The 17,317-nt window shown below is 32.2% G+C and overlaps 2 protein-coding genes across 2 annotated transcripts; both read right to left on the bottom strand.

Annotated features, from left to right (window-relative positions):
* Positions 1-1,668: 1,668 nt before the first annotated feature.
* On the bottom strand, positions 1,669-7,939 carry LOC111367916 (zinc finger CCHC domain-containing protein 8-like). The gene is made up of 9 exons (XM_022989030.1): positions 7,774-7,939; positions 5,904-6,341; positions 5,723-5,804; positions 5,533-5,608; positions 5,048-5,128; positions 4,168-4,304; positions 2,892-3,141; positions 2,651-2,714; positions 1,669-2,484 (listed from the first exon to the last, which is right to left on the bottom strand). Exons 2-9 carry the CDS (start codon positions 6,316-6,318, stop codon positions 1,952-1,954), a joined length of 1,638 nt encoding a protein of 545 aa, XP_022844798.1. The 5' UTR covers positions 6,319-6,341; positions 7,774-7,939; the 3' UTR covers positions 1,669-1,951.
* Positions 7,940-12,984: 5,045 nt separating this feature from the next.
* LOC111367918 (transcription factor CYCLOIDEA-like) lies at positions 12,985-14,509 on the bottom strand. Its single transcript, XM_022989031.1, has 2 exons — positions 13,360-14,509; positions 12,985-13,280 (listed from the first exon to the last, which is right to left on the bottom strand). Exons 1-2 carry the CDS (start codon positions 14,283-14,285, stop codon positions 13,256-13,258), a joined length of 951 nt encoding a protein of 316 aa, XP_022844799.1. The 5' UTR covers positions 14,286-14,509; the 3' UTR covers positions 12,985-13,255.
* Between the last annotated feature and the right edge of the window lie 2,808 nt (positions 14,510-17,317).

Here is a 17,317-nt window from a genome sequence, read left to right on the forward strand (position 1 = left end):
AGACTTTTTATTTAAACTTTTTAAAGTAGAAAGTGTGTCTGACTCTCCACACTTAGAGAGTCAAACACACTCTCTATTCTTAATGTACAATGATTGTATTTAATACATTAAAAATTTCAATATTCTACAATTTAAATTTTTCAAATTACATTTGAATTGATTGGTTATTAATATATAAAAAAATTATATTTAAATAAAATATGTTGAGAAATTATTAAATATTTATTAAAAAACAAAATAAAGAATCAAAATAGAGAGCTTGTTGAAATGTGTAAAAAAATTATTCTCTAAGTTTAAAAATGCTCTTTATTATGCATAAGATGCTCTTTATAAATAGAGTGTTTTTAGAGACTCTAAGAAAGTAAAAAACACGTAGTTCAAGTAACATACTATCCAAATAGAAATAAGGTTATTAATGAGCGCAACTTTATGAAAGTTCTAGCGAGGTTTATGATAATTTAATGCAGCTGTCAATATTTTAAAGAGTAATTTTATTTAACATTATTGGTGTTAAAATACTCGTCTATAGATATTAACGTGACATTAAATGAAATTTATAATTAAACTAGTCATTGAGTTTATTATTTAACACCACTTAAACTAGTAGTTGTACTAAATATCATTATTCATATTTAAAGGAGCTCAACAGATTATGTACTATCAATTATACATCCATGTTAGTAATTCGATCTGTCATGTCAACTTGTTCGATAAGTTGATCGAACTAAATTTGTTGATGAAAGCTACATTAGAACATCTCCAATCCTTTCATGGATTGCTAAATAATTTACACTACAAGTATCCAATGTTTAAAAATTTTATTTTCAATTTAGTTGAGATTCTTCATTCTTTCGATCTGACACGTCAAATGAGATAGCATGCATTGCGTGAGCCTTGTTAGAATTTCAAAATTCATGTGTGTGTGTGTGAATTTTTCTATTTTCCACATGTAGCATGATGTATTGATAGCATATACAAAGAGACACAAAAGTGCAAAATTAGAATATGAAGATCCCTCTCTCCACGGACATGAGCACATGACATCATAATTAAGATTACCAGGAAGAAAGCCGAGCCATTACTTTCATTAGGCTTGATCTCTTATCCACAATGGGACATAATAAAAACTTTCTACTGTTGACGTGGTAAGAGAACCATAATTATGGTTCTCAACGATGAAAATTTTTTATCTTGTCCACTGGAAATGAAAGATCAAATATATTACTTTCATACCTCTTGCTAAGTCGATCATATACCGACATAAATTTCATTCAGCTTATAATATCATCCGATTTTCTGAACTCTCTTTGCATCTATTTCAAAGAAGATTCCATGCGATGAGTCATTGGACAACATTTTTCTAATCAAAGTCGGTCTCATCTCCTCGCCCAAATTTATCGGCATCACACTTTTCTAGAGAGAAGTATTAAGAACTAATTCATAAAAACAAAAAATGATCTAACAAACACGACGACATGACACAGCAATCCATCTGTGAATAACATTTTTAATTTAAATACTAAAGCTGTCCTTAAAATTATGCACTAATAAATTGATCTGTACTTAGCATAAGCTATGGCAGTTAGGACGCTTGTAGATATGTTCAATTCCCAATTTGAGGAAAACAAGATATTAAATTCGCATATAATAGATAAAGGGGCACACACAAACCCACACAGAGAGATCAGTTGTATATCTCAGGATCTCTGCAATAGACAGCTAAATCTTGTTAAAGATAGAATGGCTTGAGTTTGCCTCCAGAAATTTTTAAGTTTACAATCATTGAATACGTATCTGTAAAAGTCCATTACACGTCTAATTTTGTACACTATAACTCCCTTCAATTCAAAAGAATACTTATCCTGCATTTCCCTCTTTCCTAGTTAGCTAAAACTTTGCATCGGCCATCACACAATAGTCCACATAGACACTAAATAATCCCTAAAGCAGCCTATCTGGGGGATGATGAATGTGCAGTACTATACCGACCACAGTTTGCGGAACCATCTTGCACTAGATGGCTTCGTCTACCTCTGTCCGACAAGGATCGGCCGTAACTCGGGCTTCTAGGAATGGATGTACTAGATCTCGCACTAGGGGAAGAGTAACTGGAGTCATAACCGCCATATTTATGAGAATAATTTGAGGGTCGAGATCCAGGATCAACTCCAGGAGGCCCATCATCTTCGAAATCACTGGACCACCTTTGTTGATGATAATGCCGTCTGCTGAGAGTCTCAGACGAGTGGTTATATTCACGGTACGAACCATGTCTCGATACATTGTAACTTGACGACCCAGCTACCCAAGGTCTTTCGTCTGCATTTTCTGGGATTGGAGCATTTATTCCAGGAAATTTAACACTCATTTTCCTGGATGGCTCAGCAACAGTTGGATCAAGAATTTCCCCTTCTTCAGTTTCTTCCTTCGTTGCCTCATCAGCAAAAATTGTAATCCCTGATGGCTGGTCCTCATCATCTGGATCTGAAAATTTAGAAAACAAGATGAAACAAATTTTGAAGATGTGCACTTCACGCATAGAAAACAAAACATAAAGACATTAAAGAAGGAAATTTAAACCCTGCCGCCCAGTGCATAGAGAACTATTTCAACAAATCATCAAGATGAAAACTGTTTAATTATTCTCTACCTAAGTAACCTGGTGGATATCCTATTTCCCGCATTCTGTTAAACCAAGGAGGTGGATCAAACTCCTATACAATAAAAAAGAATGATGAGTAGAGATGTTAATTATGACAGTTCTAATAATATATTAAAGAATAACTAAAATTATTCTAGACTTGCAGCCTACTCAACAAATATTCAGACTCACATAAAACCATCCACGAAAGAAAAAGAACCTCACTCATCTCAAAGCAAGATTATCTCACCCTGAGTCCTAAAAGTTTCCGCGTCTCAGAATCAAGTACACCTGGCCTTAAACCATCATATTTCCCCCCAGGAGAGCTGTGAAAATATCGAGTGGCGTTACGAGAACTGGAATGTTGATTACGCCTAGTCTTGTGCTGTTTTCGGGCATTATTGATGGTAACACTGTCACGGGGCTTAGGACATTCTTTAAGTGCATGGCTGTACGAACCACAGTTGAAGCAACGGGAATTATCTAACATATCCAAGCCTCTGCACAAAATAAACACGGGTATGCAGTTCAGCCAGAAGATCGACACACAAGTCAATAGAAGAAAGTAGAGCTTTAAGTTGAACAATTTACTTTTGAGACAACTCGAAAAGTTTCAAAAGGTGCTATATATACCAAGATTTTACCTAATTGATGTGTTGGCTTAAAATTGCCATGTTTTTTTCGAGAATACCAACAAATCAACAATAAAATAAAACAAATAAATGACAATAATCAAAATAAACAAGAACCAACACATAAATAACAAAAGAAAAACATACCCATCCAAATCAAGGTAACCAATTATGGAGTGACCACTCATGTAATGTTATTTAAATTTAGTGACTAATTGGGAATAAATATACTTTAAGAATCAATTCGAATTTCACTTGGAACTTCAATGACCATTTTTGAGATTTTAACTCTTAACAGCAACATTGTTATAATCCTCTTTACTTTCCTTAGCTTTTAAAAATATTCATTTACTATTAAACTACAGATAATATATAAAGATTGTGAAATAAGCACAGTAATGGTAATATTTCTATATTTGCCTGCTTACCTTGCAGTAATGGTTAAAATGTTAATTTCCTTTTATTTCTTCATTTACCACTTCAGTGTTACTTTTGAAAAAGAAAAAAAGAAAAAAATAAATAAAAATAAATAAATACATGGTACTTCTACTTTGATAGAAGACAAATGGTCATAAATTACCCAGAATATATTTTCTTCCATGTTTTTGTATACATTAGTAAAATACACATATGACTTGAATGGATAATACATTTTCTTCAATGTTTTGAAATGGCATAATATATTAGTTAAATACATAAATAGACACAAACTGCGTATCGGCTTATGATTTGTGGATTCTATTTCGTACTATCAAGTTTCTCCCCAGTAATAGTAAAGGAACTTGCAAATTTAATTAAAAAGAAATAAACGAGGCCTCTCTCCACTAATCTTAAGATCCTTCTCTCAACCCACACACGCACGAACCAACACATAAATAACAAAGAAAAACATACCCATCCAAATTAATGGAACCATCAGTTGAAGTCAGAGCCAAAGAATATCCACGGTCATAAAGAGGGACAGAATTGCCATCCAATGGTATAAACACCTCACTCGGTTGATTGCTTATTTGGTTGTCCACCCAAAAGGTCTTCATGGAGTAGAGTACATGAGAATAAACCACAAATTCACTGACTATCGAGGTAAAAAGATAAATCATTCATTGCAAACCATTCTATTAACAGAAAAGTAAAATGATGTGAGCATTTGAGTCATTTTATTTGGAAGTAAATATTTCACTGGAAGGGTGCTCAAGGGAATACAAGTCAATGCAGAGGCATATCAAAAATCATGAATGCATTCTTAAATTGGAATTCTACATTTATATCTTGTTAAAAGGTTCATTTCAAAGCATCTGAAGCCATCAAAGGAGCAGTTTTTTACAGGTTGTACCCATGCATAGTTGAATACTGATAATTATAGCTCCAGCAGAAATGATGGCATGCCAATGATGATGTTGTGCAAGTCAATTTTACATTACCAATAATTCTTCTCGTCCTTAAAACAGTCAGACACGAGTGCAAGCCAATATCGCTATCTTCCAGAGAAATATTTTATTTTACTCCAACGCTAATAAACTATTGAATTAGTAATTCTATAGCCATAAAAAATTAAACTTCTAATCGCATAAATTTGTTCAGATATTAACAAAAATAGGCCAAATTGCTCATGAACCCAAATGTTGAGAAGAAAACGAACAGAAGTCATTGTAATTTTTTCCAAGTCAGATAACTGTAGTTGTTAAATTTTAAAGTCATTTCATGAAATACATGTCAAGTTAATGCTTTAAGATCCACCACAGGACACGAGGACAACAGGGAGAAAAAATCATACCACCGCAGAAGGCTTATCCACACCAACACAGAGAGCTGGAAAGTAAGTCTCTTCACCAGATACGAAAACTTCTTGTGAATCCTAAATTTAATAAACATACAGGTCAGCACGTGAAGATTGTGTAAATGAAAATAAAGCAAACAACTGCATAAAAGGTAAACTATATTAAATGTGTTACATAACAGGATAACAGTGTACAAAGTTACAATCATTTCTTCCACGACAAGGCGGGGGTATCTCGACAATAAATGAAGGCAAGAAATGAGAGACTAAACTGTAAGAATTTAATCAAACAACATTTCTCATAGAAATTAATCAGGCTTACATTTGTACAGAGGTAAACTATATTAAGTGTGTTACATAACAGCGATTGTGTCCACAACAAGGATGGAGGTTTCTTGTCAATAAAATAAGGCAAGAAATGAGAGACTAAACTGTAAGAAGTCAAGTAATCCACATTTCTCATAGAAATTCATCAGGCTTACATTTGATGACGAACAGATTTGTCCATGCCAACGTGACCACTGCTGTAATAGCTCCTCCAGCTTTCTTTTACTATCTCTGAGAAAGACAACAAGCTTGTCAGTTGTCAGATATATATATACATGTGTATATATATACATGTATATATATATGTATGTATGTATATGTATATTACAATTTCGTAGTTTATACCTGGTCAGATAATTATAATTAACGCGCACGGAAGGTTGTTTTTCATCATCACTTAATCTGGGTCTCTTAACCCCAGATATTTCTAGGAGTTCAAGTTATGGAAAATACCAAAAACTGGGATACTGGGAATTATGTAGCGAATGAATATGAAAATTAAAAAATATATATTAGAGCAGGATACGACTAGCATCTATTCCTCGACCACTGACAAGGGTTTCATCTCTTTTACAATTATTAGGACTAATTTTCTCTTCAACAGCTAGAAACCCATTCTCAGCATGTGCCACAGAGCTGAGACAAGCAATCTTGTCTGATACTGCAACGGCTTCAGTGAGTTCAAAACTCACAGGCAGAGTAGACATGCTAGCAAACCCATCTTTTTCACCATCAGTTTCCATCAAAGCTCCCTTCTTTTCATGTACAACATCAGAGATAACTTCATTGATCCCATCTCTGAACTTGGAGTTTACAGGTAAAGAATCAACTTCACTAGGCTCACAACCAGATTCATGTAATTCATTATTCTCACTTCCACTTCGAGAAATACTAGAAGCAGGAAGGTTGATGAAATCCTCAGTTTCCATAGATTCGAGCATATGCCCCCAGGTATGAAAGTGCACTGGTTGCATGTAATAAATCAGTATAGATATCAAGAATCCACTCAATAGGTACCAGAATGAAGTTAATAGTTAATGCTCAACAATCAATAGGCATCTGAATGAAGTGAATAGTTAATACTCAACAAGTATCTGAAAGTACTGGAGGTAACGTTCATAAATTCAGAATCGGCTCTTTATTCATCTATCCAAGTCTAAGACCATCTCCAAACCATTTCAACAAAACGGTGCAACTTTCACATCATCCTATTTAGTCATCTCTAACTCATTACACCAAACGTTACATAAAAAAAAAAATAATAATAATAAAATCATTTTCTTTCCCTAATTTTAAATTCTAAACAACTACTTCATTTCAAAAATTATTTAATTACATATTCAATTACTACTAAAATTTTATTTAATAACAAAAATATTGCTTTTATAATAATTTTAAAAAAAAGAAAAAGAAAAAGCATTACACTGTGTATCACAATTAAGATAATGATATGTTTAAAACAAATCATTAATTAATAAAAAGATATAAAAAAGAATATAGTAGGCGTTAAAATTTGTTGAAGTATAAAATGAAGCATATAATGAGAAATAATTAAAACTGTATACTACACCAAATGAACAATATTACACAAATTCGATGCAATGCTGTTCATTACTGTAATTTAGTGTGAAATTTCGACGTCCGGTTGGAGCATCATTTTTAAGTCATTTTGAATGTTGGGCTGGAAATGCCCCAAGAAATAACTTCCATCAATTTTATGTCTCCTGAGCTGATTCAATAAATCTGCAATCCGGTTCTTCTTCAAGATGTACACTGACAGAAGCCCTCAAAGAGAAATTTCTTCTGTTTTCTAATATCATATAGTGATGCATACAACTGAATGCACTTTATCAAAATAGAAACAAGCAATAACCGGGAAATCAAAAATGTTTTAGTAACAAACAGGTTTGAATATGAAATACAAAAAAATATGTTGGCACCTCTTTTGCATTAAAATCAAAAGTCCAAATCAAAATTTAGGACAGATTGATTTAAATTTATATCTTAAACATTTCCCAGTGCCAAGTCACGTGAACAAAACTCGATTTTAGCTCCAACGAGACAAACTTTGACCACGAAAGTTTTAGAATTCAATTAGCCTATAACAGCATAACCCTATGAACTCGGTAAGCTATATCAACAGAAACAAATCTAAACAATCAATTAAAATACCAGAACCAGAAAACTGAAGTCGCAACTTTCGGATTCAGGCATCATATTTTGGCCAAAAGTTCAATTACCGACCAAAAAAACATTTTCTGCCAAATTAACATTCGGGTATTACTTAATTGCTATCAGTAAGGAAAATATGATTCAACCTTCCGATTCATATAAGAGCGAGCTTACAAAAAGAAAAGAGAAAAGCCAGAAAAGCGATATGAGGGTTTGTGATTCACCTTGAAGTTGGGGATACTCGACTGCGCCGACAATTGTGAAACGGGAGAACTGACCAAGCCAATAAGGTCCGATGAGGATCCAAGATTTGATTCAACAAATCGCTGAGTGCACGATGCTCGTGCGCGATGCGCGCGTGTTGAGAGAGAGGATTTCTTTAATTAAGAAAAAAATGACCACATAAGTCGTGTTATAATAATATATATTAAGGGGGTGTTTGATTACCATTTGTACGTAAAAATGCATTTTAGAATAGTAATTTGATGGAAAGTTTGTGGTTGAAAAATAAGGAATTTTTTTTATTTACGTGTAATATTATTTCAATAAATAATGTATGGTTGAAAAGAAGAGAGAGAAATGTATTTTAAAAAATGGGAACCAATCAGGGGCTCACAGGTATCTGTAATTGCAATATTTGGCTTACGTTTGTTTAAAAATTTATTTTTAACCACACATTCTTTCATAAAATAATATTACACATAAATCGTAAAAACTTCCTAATTTTTTTTATCATACATTATTCAAAAACCCACTATTTCAAATTTTCCTTTTTTTCCTCCTTTTTTTTTTTCAAAATTTCCAATGTAATGGAGCCCATACGAGAGCTTAGACATAGGTAAAGAAAGGAAATAAAAACACGAACAAGGCCAAAAATGGCTCACAGTACTAAATAATAAAGTGCTCGAAAGTGACCAACACAAAATGCAATAACAAGCCTGCAAGGAGATCTTCTTTAGCCCTTGTTTGACAATCATTATTTTCAAAAATTTTTTTTTATATATATTCACTTTATACGCATTCATAGAATAAAATATTCTATTCGTAAATTCAAAACTTTTGTTACTTTTTAACCATACATTCTCCTAAAAAATTATTATTCAAAATATTATTTTTTTCAAAAAATTGCCATCAAACAGGACTTAATAAAAATATTAAAAAAGAAAAAAAATCATAATTACCACACTTTAAAAAATGTAATTTTAAAATATTAAATTTGTAAAATTCTTCCATAAACCAATATTATCTTTCCTAAAAGAATAACGTGACTTGAATTGATTATTAATAAATAAAAAACACACACACACACATTTCATGATTATTCTCTCTCATATTTTCACCTCCTAAAAAGTAAAAAAGAAATTAGTTATTTTCTTCATCAACGTTCTCACAAATTATAAAATAAAAAATAAAATCATGGACCTCCAAGGCACGACCATCCAGAATATGTGAAGAAATTGACCACAGATTCCCAACATGATTTCGCTAAAATAATTATATCTTTTTTGTCCATAGTTTCCCTACTATTTTGTGACTCTATTTTGTGGTTTCATAGCTATTTGAATGTGAACTAAAACATATTTCTTCGGAAATTGTGATTTCTGCAAGAATTATAATATAATTTCAAGACCGATGACTTCATTTAGAACAGGAGAATAAAAAAAATATAAACACGTTGTTAATAAAATGATTTTATCTATCGATTTTGTGATTCTGAAAATGTTGAAGATGATAATTAATCTTCAAATCTTAAAACCATGGTTTTGCTTAATTTTCTACTGAAAATTAGACAAAACAACGGGTGTTACACTGTTCCACATCAGTCACATCTACATGACAAATAAATGTTCATCACATTCCAAATATCATATTTCAAGATTTCAAGGATGAGATATACGAGGAAACATAGATCACATTTTACACAATTAAAATGGGAAGACATAGTCGTCACAAGTTTCGAGAGAAAAAATGAATTCAAGAAGACAAAACATCATATTGCATTGTGTTACTATTATATATAACTAAAGTTCACAAATATAACCTTGATCCAATGCATTCGAGGTCACAATTTTTTACACAAGCATTTAAATAGAGCTATTGAATAATGCTACTTGTAAACCGTGCTGACCCATCAAAACTTCATGTGACAGTGTGTTACTAACATATTCTCTAGTAAATTAAAATATATTTCAAATTTATAGAAGAATTCTACATTACTGCCACATATCGATATCGTCGATGGATAAGCACCCTTTACAAATAGCATAATTCTATAAATTCAATATCTAATTCCTTTTTAATTTTTTTTTTCTGGTACTATGGTCAAAGCTTACAATTAATTAGACGAAATCTACAACGAAGTGCAATACTTAATCAAAGGTTTCGAATATTTTGATCCACAGTTTATAAAATGTTTCCTGAATTAAAGTTTCCAGATTTTATTTAAAAAATAAAAGTAAAAAAGTTATGAGGTATGAAAGGTTCTTGAATTAAAGTTCCCAGATTTTACTCTGAAAAATAATAGTAAAAATGTTAAGAAACCTTTTGAAAAATCAAAAGCCAATGAAATTGAGAATTTTAAATTGGTTTCACTCTGCAATTATTTTTGGATAATTTCAAAAATATTTGAAATTAAAAAGATTAAGTTTATCTGTGTAAACTTAGTTAACATTATATGGGATCATATGAATTCTGGAAAGTAAATATTCTTAACATTTGGAATTAGTAACAAAAAACACACAGATTTCAAAACATTGTGAAAATCTCTATAAACGTTTTTCCCAGAATTTAATTGCTGCAGTGTCTTTGCAATCAAGAAATCTTAATTGTTTATTCTTAGAAATTCACTTCCCAAGTACAAAATGCAGTCAATTAATAAGGATTAAAAAAAAAAAAAGGATTATTTTGTGTTCCCTCTTTTGCATACTCCCGCGAAATACCGAATACGTTTCAAAGAAACGACACTGTAACCTACCTTGAAGTTTCACCTTCGGATATAATTTTTTTCCAACAAATATTCCTTTTACTTCATTTTTTTGGAAGTTTAATTTTCCTTAACCTAAATCTACATGAAGTAGAAAGGCAGGCAGATAAAAATATGTGTCCTAGTCTCCTGTATGCATTAATGAAGATGGTGTACTTGTTCTGAGTCAGAAAAATAATAAACGATAATCAACTCTTCAAAAGATCTGAAAGATAAGAAGAAACAATCTCAAGAAAGTGAATTTAGCTGATTGAAATCAGAAAATCTAAAGTTACATACACCTGTATGTTGTTCTTTTTTGAGAAAAGAATATATGCATAATTTGCTAGCTATGTACTAGTTCTGGTGTTAGAATATAAAATATCTTTGATTGAGAAATAAAGACGGGACAGCCAAGATCACCACCATACCCACTCTGCAAATCCATCACGAAAAATAGGTTTAGGTTACCTAACATTTCACAGGTTTTTCTTTTTCAAGAAGAAAGCAAATCAGACGTCCTTTTTTTTTTTTTTTTCCCTTCCCTATCCATTTCTGAACTTGTTTGTCTCTCTTACACCGCAGTGTCGTTTGAGCTACAGAAAGTTAAGAGGTTTTTTTGCTGTTTAGCTGCTGCAATGGTATAATTACTTTTACTAATTCTAGGAACCATGAATATGGAAAATTCTATTACACAGCATCATTGAACCATGATCAGTATTTTTTTGGTTCTTATGATTAGTTATTACAAACGACATAAATCGATGGGAATGTGATCGTGATTTTTCCTTTATTTTTTGTGCCATTTATTTTTACTGCTTGCTTCAGTTTTTGTTTCTATTTCTTTAAGGATAACATCACCCCCACCTCCACACCCCCCCCACCCCCCCCCCCCCCCCCCCCTTATGCCACCAATTAACAGAATTGAGTTATTCTTTAGCTAAACAACAAGGATTGCTTCGACTAAGGGCTTTCAATTGTTGGAACCAGGCTTATTAAAGAAAGTATGAGCCTATTTGTCGATTCAACATTAATGTCTATTTCTGTATGTTCAAATAATTCAAGTTAATAAAGCAAAAGAATATATATGTACTTGTGACGCTTGAAGTTTTCGTTTTCTTGTGTATCCATGGCTGTAATTAGAAGAGTTTGATAGTCAATTCAGCAACTGAACTATAATAATCTTAACCAAAACAATCATAGTACTTCTTCCATCAGTCATTTCAGAATATACATCCCTGCAACTGCACTTATTTCTCTTTCTTTGTCACTTAAATTTTCGGGTTTGATCCTCACACAACTTAAGTACTCGTGTTAATAAACCTTCTGACCAAAAAATTAACAATTCCAAAATCTAAACTAATTCAATTAATCAATGCAGCTTAAACCACTAAAAAATAAACAAATAAATAAAACAGAAGAAGCTGCTTTAGATACCTATATATCAAACAGGTATGTTGGCATATTAAATTCCAAGCCATTGTTTCAAGAAAAGTATACAGCAGCATCTTTTGATTCCAGATATCTTATATACTGGGATTCAGTACCGTCGAAGGGATAACTTGAAAATATTCTGCTAATAACCAACATATTTCTACTTAGAGAGGTTAAAACATAAGGGCTCCAAGTAAATGAATATAAAGTTTTTTAAGGCTTAGACTTCATGTTAATTCAAGTGACATAAAACTCGATTTCTCATCCGATATGTAGAGAGCAAGGGAGCATCAAAGAATAATTTAAAATTTAAATTTTCCTCCTACAGCCATATTGAAAATACTTCTGAAGCCTAAAAGATGTGAAACTAGAATGTAAGAGTCTGAAATCTGTAAAAAACAGTTGCATGATGATTTTAACTATCATATATTATACTCCTTCATAAACTTGAGTTGAGAGTGTTGACAAACGACAACTAAACTATTGACAACATTGACACCACAAATATGATGCCATGGTTAACATTTGACAGGCCTCTCACTTTCTTCCACAGCTTTCAACTTTGTTTCAGTTTTCGTGTCTATTTCCTTAGCACGTATGTTTCCTTTCCAACTTTTGCTCCAATGTTCTTAGTTTTTTGTTCATGTTGGTTCATTTCGGTTGACTACTACTCCAACTGACCAACCATTTCTCTCCTCTTCATCCTCATATAATTTAGGTTTCTCTTCCATTCTCAAATTGTTCCCTCTAAAAAGCGAGAGCAGCCAGTACATGAATCATACATATGCACATAACATGTATGTATCAAATGCATTTAGAAAGAATAATGTGTATTCCCAAATCCTATTAATATAATGGATTCATGTCTTTCTTCTTAATTCAACGGTAGATAATTATTGTGGATCAGCAATCTTGAACAGTGGATTCAACCAGGTAGGTATAGATGATTCCTTGGTATTTTCAGTCCCTCGATATTGCATTTAATTTTTCAATAAGATCTTGAACTTTAGGATGTTACATTTGGATTTGACGTCAAGAATAAAATCTAACTTGTATTTGACCTGATTATATATGATAATTAATTAAAGACGAGATTAGACCCGTCCAATGCAGGCAGCAGTATAAAGAAAATGTTTAATAAATGAGGGTCTACGGCTAAATTGTTAACAAAAAATAACATACTGAAATGAACTAACAATTCATGAATGTTCCAACCCGAAAACTAGCTAGATAAAAAAAGGGAGAAAAAACATTTAGTAAAGCTTACATAGCTTAAGCACCTGGTGAACCATAAATCAGTCTCGACCTAACTAGTCACGGACCTGCCAAGGGAGGCTGTAAAGAAAAATGGAAGAAATAATTAATATAGAGCTAATTATGTATATTTTGTAATTTTTTGTTAGCAAACTTTTACCTTTTAATAATATTATGCTGGTCGAATATCGTACACATACTGGATTGCCTGATTATGCTACTAATATCCCAGTTCTCAGCTTCATAATTGGGAGAAGATGAACGGCAATTTGGAGCCATATCACTTGAAACTATAAGGTTTTGCTCAAAACCTAGACTTGAAGAAGAAGGCCTTGATTGGCTTGGAACGGGTGGGCTGAAATCAGAAACCTGCTTGGCTTGAACATTGAGGAGCCTTTTGCTGCACAGTTTCTCTCTTGTTCTTTCCCTTGCCCTTGCTCTTGAATCTCTAGCAATAAGTAATGCTGCAGCCTGTTGTGGATCCTTTGCTTCTTTACTGTTGGCAGCATTTATCAATGATTTTTTCTTTAAATTTGTCCCCAAGGATTCCCCGTTGTCATTTGATTTATTATTCCCGCATTCAGAAGGGGAAGAATGAATATTGTCGGTACTTTGTTTCGTGCGAATCAGCTCCTTGATTGCTGTTTTTGATTTTTTCAGTAGCCAATCAAGGGTTTTGCTTGGTTTGTCGACACCTAACATTTCTTGAAGATCAAAGAACTGGCGTGCAATACTTATGGAAAGCCGCACTCTTCGATCCCTCGGACCTGTAGCCGTAAATATTTTGCTGTGCCTGTCATTTTTCACCGTCCTTTTTCTTTTTGGAAAAGCATTTATAGTAGTCCCAAGATCTACATTTAGCCTGTCAAAATCTTGATAACCTAATGCTGTGTCGCTTGGAACTGGCAAGTCAATGGCGGCCTGAAGAACCGGAGCATTTTCTGCGAAATTATAATCGCTGGAAAGCAGATCGTGGTGGTGGCGAAGCAAAATTTCACTGCTATTTAAGCATAGAAAAGAGGTAGAGGCGTGAAAAGAAGGTACAATCTGCGGAAGAAGGTGTGGATTCTTCCTGGAAGAGAACATTTTGAGTTAAGATTGTAATGGTGAACCCTATTCTTTCATTGGATGTGAAGAAAAGATCAGTTTCTCTTCTGGGATTCGAGGGCATGCTTGAAATTAAGTGAAAACATGTTAATTATTTAAATTTACAAACGTGGCCAGTCTGTGAAAAACCTAGATTACCTTGTGTGTGTCGAGGAAGATGGAGGAGAGGAAAGAGGAGGAAATTTCAAAGATTGGGAGACCGTCGAGGCCGTACTTTTCAAAATTTTAGCCACTTTGGGAAAAAATAATAATAATAAATTAAATCAAATTGCTCTCGTTTGGACTCTATTAATTTGCATTTCATCACACTTTCATTTGAGCCCCATTATTTTTCATTACATTAAATTAAGCCCTTATTTGATTCTCATTCTTCTAAAAATTCATTTTTTCAAAACTCATTTTCAATCATACATTTTTTAATAAAATAATATTACACGTAAATTTATAATTTTTATTTAATTTTTAACCACACATTCTTCATCAATCTACTATTCAAAATACATTATTTCCCTCAAAATGGGAATCAAACTATGATTAAAATTTTCTCCCTCCCACTTTTAACTACACAATTTTCAATAAAATAGTATTACTCGTAAATCAAAAAAATTTCAACCACTCATTTTTCAAATAAAACATTATTCAAAACATTATAATGAGAAATAATGGGGCTCAAATAGAGTGGGACATTACATTTCTCTTTCTCTTATTTTTAACCACATAATCTTTCATAAAATAATATTACATGTAAATTAAAAAAATTTCATTCTTTTTCAATCACTCATTTTTAAAAATATATATATTACTCCACCCATTTTCATTTCCACAAAATGGAGTCAAACGGGGCTTAATTTTAATTATATATTTCATAATTTTACAAAGACACATTCCATTAACTGATATTAAAAAATATACAAAAAGTCCAATTTTACACCAAAGAGGAGCCTGGACACTCGTCCGCCATAAAACACTCGTCACGTTCATAGTTAAATTTGGGTTAAATCTGTCAATTTCTAAATTTGTTATTGGATCCTTGTGCCAAGTTGATTTCTGAGAATTATGTGATCAATAGTGATTTTTTGAAAAATGTATAGTTAAAACGTAAGAAAAAATTATTTAAAATGATTTATTTAGAAAGGAAAAATCCGTGAATATAAAAAAAATGTTAGCAGAATTCATACCATTGCTAGCGTGGCGTTGCATGAGTGGCCATTTTTCTTCTCTTTCTCCATCTTCTAATAATTTCACTCTATATGTTGTCTGTCAAAATTTCTGAACTTATAAGTTATACCATGATCGATTTAGAAAATTTGTGGTCAGAAAATTAAACCTAATTGGGTTTTTAAGTTTATTTTCTCACAAGTCGGGTCACACATTTAATGGTTTTTAAGTTTAATTTTTTACTCATCATATATTTATTATATAAAAATTAATTTCAATCTATTTTTAGTTTTTATTTTATATTTTCACGAATCCCATTGAGTAATATATCTTAAGCTTAATTTAAAATTAGAATTCCCCTAATTCTTCTTTTAAGAATTTCTTTTCTATTCTCATTCATTTTCACTTTTGCAACCATATTTCCTTTTCATTCCAATTTATAGATATTTTCACCATATTAAATTAGTAATCTCTATATTGAAACCTTAATTATATCAAACAATCAAATACTTCATCGGCAAGAAATAAATCTATGTCATGTTTCAAAAATCATTTCATGTCAATATTTTTGAATTATGCTTGTCTCAATCACACCATATAAAATTGACATAACTTAACCCTGAAAGATAGTTCAGTGGTCAGTCATTTAGTTTGCTCTTCAATGGTTATCAATTCAATTCCTTTTAGGACCACTAAAGTGAGTACACAGCTATAAATTTCAAGGCCCCATGAGATTAGTCGAAGTGCATGTAAGTTAACCCGGACACCCATGGTCATAAAAAATAAAATAAAATCGACATAACTTTTTGGATGAGACATGTGAGGGAACACATGTCACATTTAGATGATTTAAGGACGACGCATGCAGCAATCTCGACACATTTTGTATGTATTCATCACAACTTTGAGGTAAAATAAGATCACACAGACACCAATATCATTACATAGGGGTATGCACAACGGAGGTCACAATTATATTTTAGTTAAAGAAAGACATCACATATAGGGGTATGCACAACGGAGGTCACAAGTATATTTTAGTTTATGAAAGATATCACATAGGGTTATGCACAACGGTGGTCAAAAATATAGTTTAGATAAACAAACACATGGTCAAATGTTCTAGAAATCACCCAAAAAAATAAATAAATAAATAAAAATTCGCAAATAGGAGATTACATAACGACGATGACAAATCATAGCATCTACATTCACTGGTCCTATGGACAATGATATTAGAGGTCACAACATAAGTAAATTGCTACCCTTTCTCACTTTCAATGTCACGACACAAAAAGTGAGATAACTGGATGACTATAGAGAAAGAATAACTAATTTATTGAAATTTAGGATGGAAAATGGTGGAAGAGAAAATATATTTATATATTTCATGTTTTATCCTTGATATCAAAAAACTTTGATAATATTCATTATCATGTGTTACGTTTGGAATATTTATTGTCTACTAGATGCCACTTTAGCAACAAAAGGGTCCATCACACTCCCACGCGTCATAGAACGAAAATTTATGCTTGGATTGCCGAGGCATATCGGAAAAAAAAAAAGGTGCCTCGACCATCTAAGCTCTGCTAATCGATAAACTATGCAGAACCCAATCATTTGGCTAAAAAATGTGGGAAGCCTCAGCCAACAACAGAATTAAAGTCATCGACTCAATCTCGATCATACATGAAAAAGTTAGTGCGAATCTTAACAGAATCAACGTAGGCTTCAGTGCTATAAACACGTGTGTTCACGACGAATTTTATGACAAGCAAAAATATAAACAAAACCTTGAAAATTGAACTTAATTATAACTTCCAACACACAAGAATAACCAAATCCACAACTCC

This window comes from Olea europaea, chromosome 18, assembly GCF_002742605.1.
Source record: "Olea europaea var. sylvestris chromosome 18, O_europaea_v1, whole genome shotgun sequence".
Classification (NCBI taxonomy): domain Eukaryota; kingdom Viridiplantae; phylum Streptophyta; class Magnoliopsida; order Lamiales; family Oleaceae; genus Olea; species Olea europaea.

Excerpts from the sequence above, each read along its gene's own strand:
- LOC111367916 (XM_022989030.1), bottom strand. The coding sequence starts at position 6,318 with ATGCTCGAATCTATGGAAACTGAGGATTTCATCAACCTTCCTGCTTCT. Across the intron at positions 4,305-5,047 it reads TGGATAAGCCTTCTGCGGTG|ACCTTTTGGGTGGACAACCA; the intron begins GTATGATTTTTT and ends TACTCCATGAAG. Across the intron at positions 2,715-2,891 it reads GGAAACTTTTAGGACTCAGG|GAGTTTGATCCACCTCCTTG; the intron begins GTGAGATAATCT and ends TTTATTGTATAG.
- LOC111367918 (XM_022989031.1), bottom strand. The coding sequence starts at position 14,285 with ATGTTCTCTTCCAGGAAGAATCCACACCTTCTTCCGCAGATTGTACCT. Across the intron at positions 13,281-13,359 it reads CAGCATAATATTATTAAAAG|CCTCCCTTGGCAGGTCCGTG; the intron begins GTAAAAGTTTGC and ends TTTTCTTTACAG.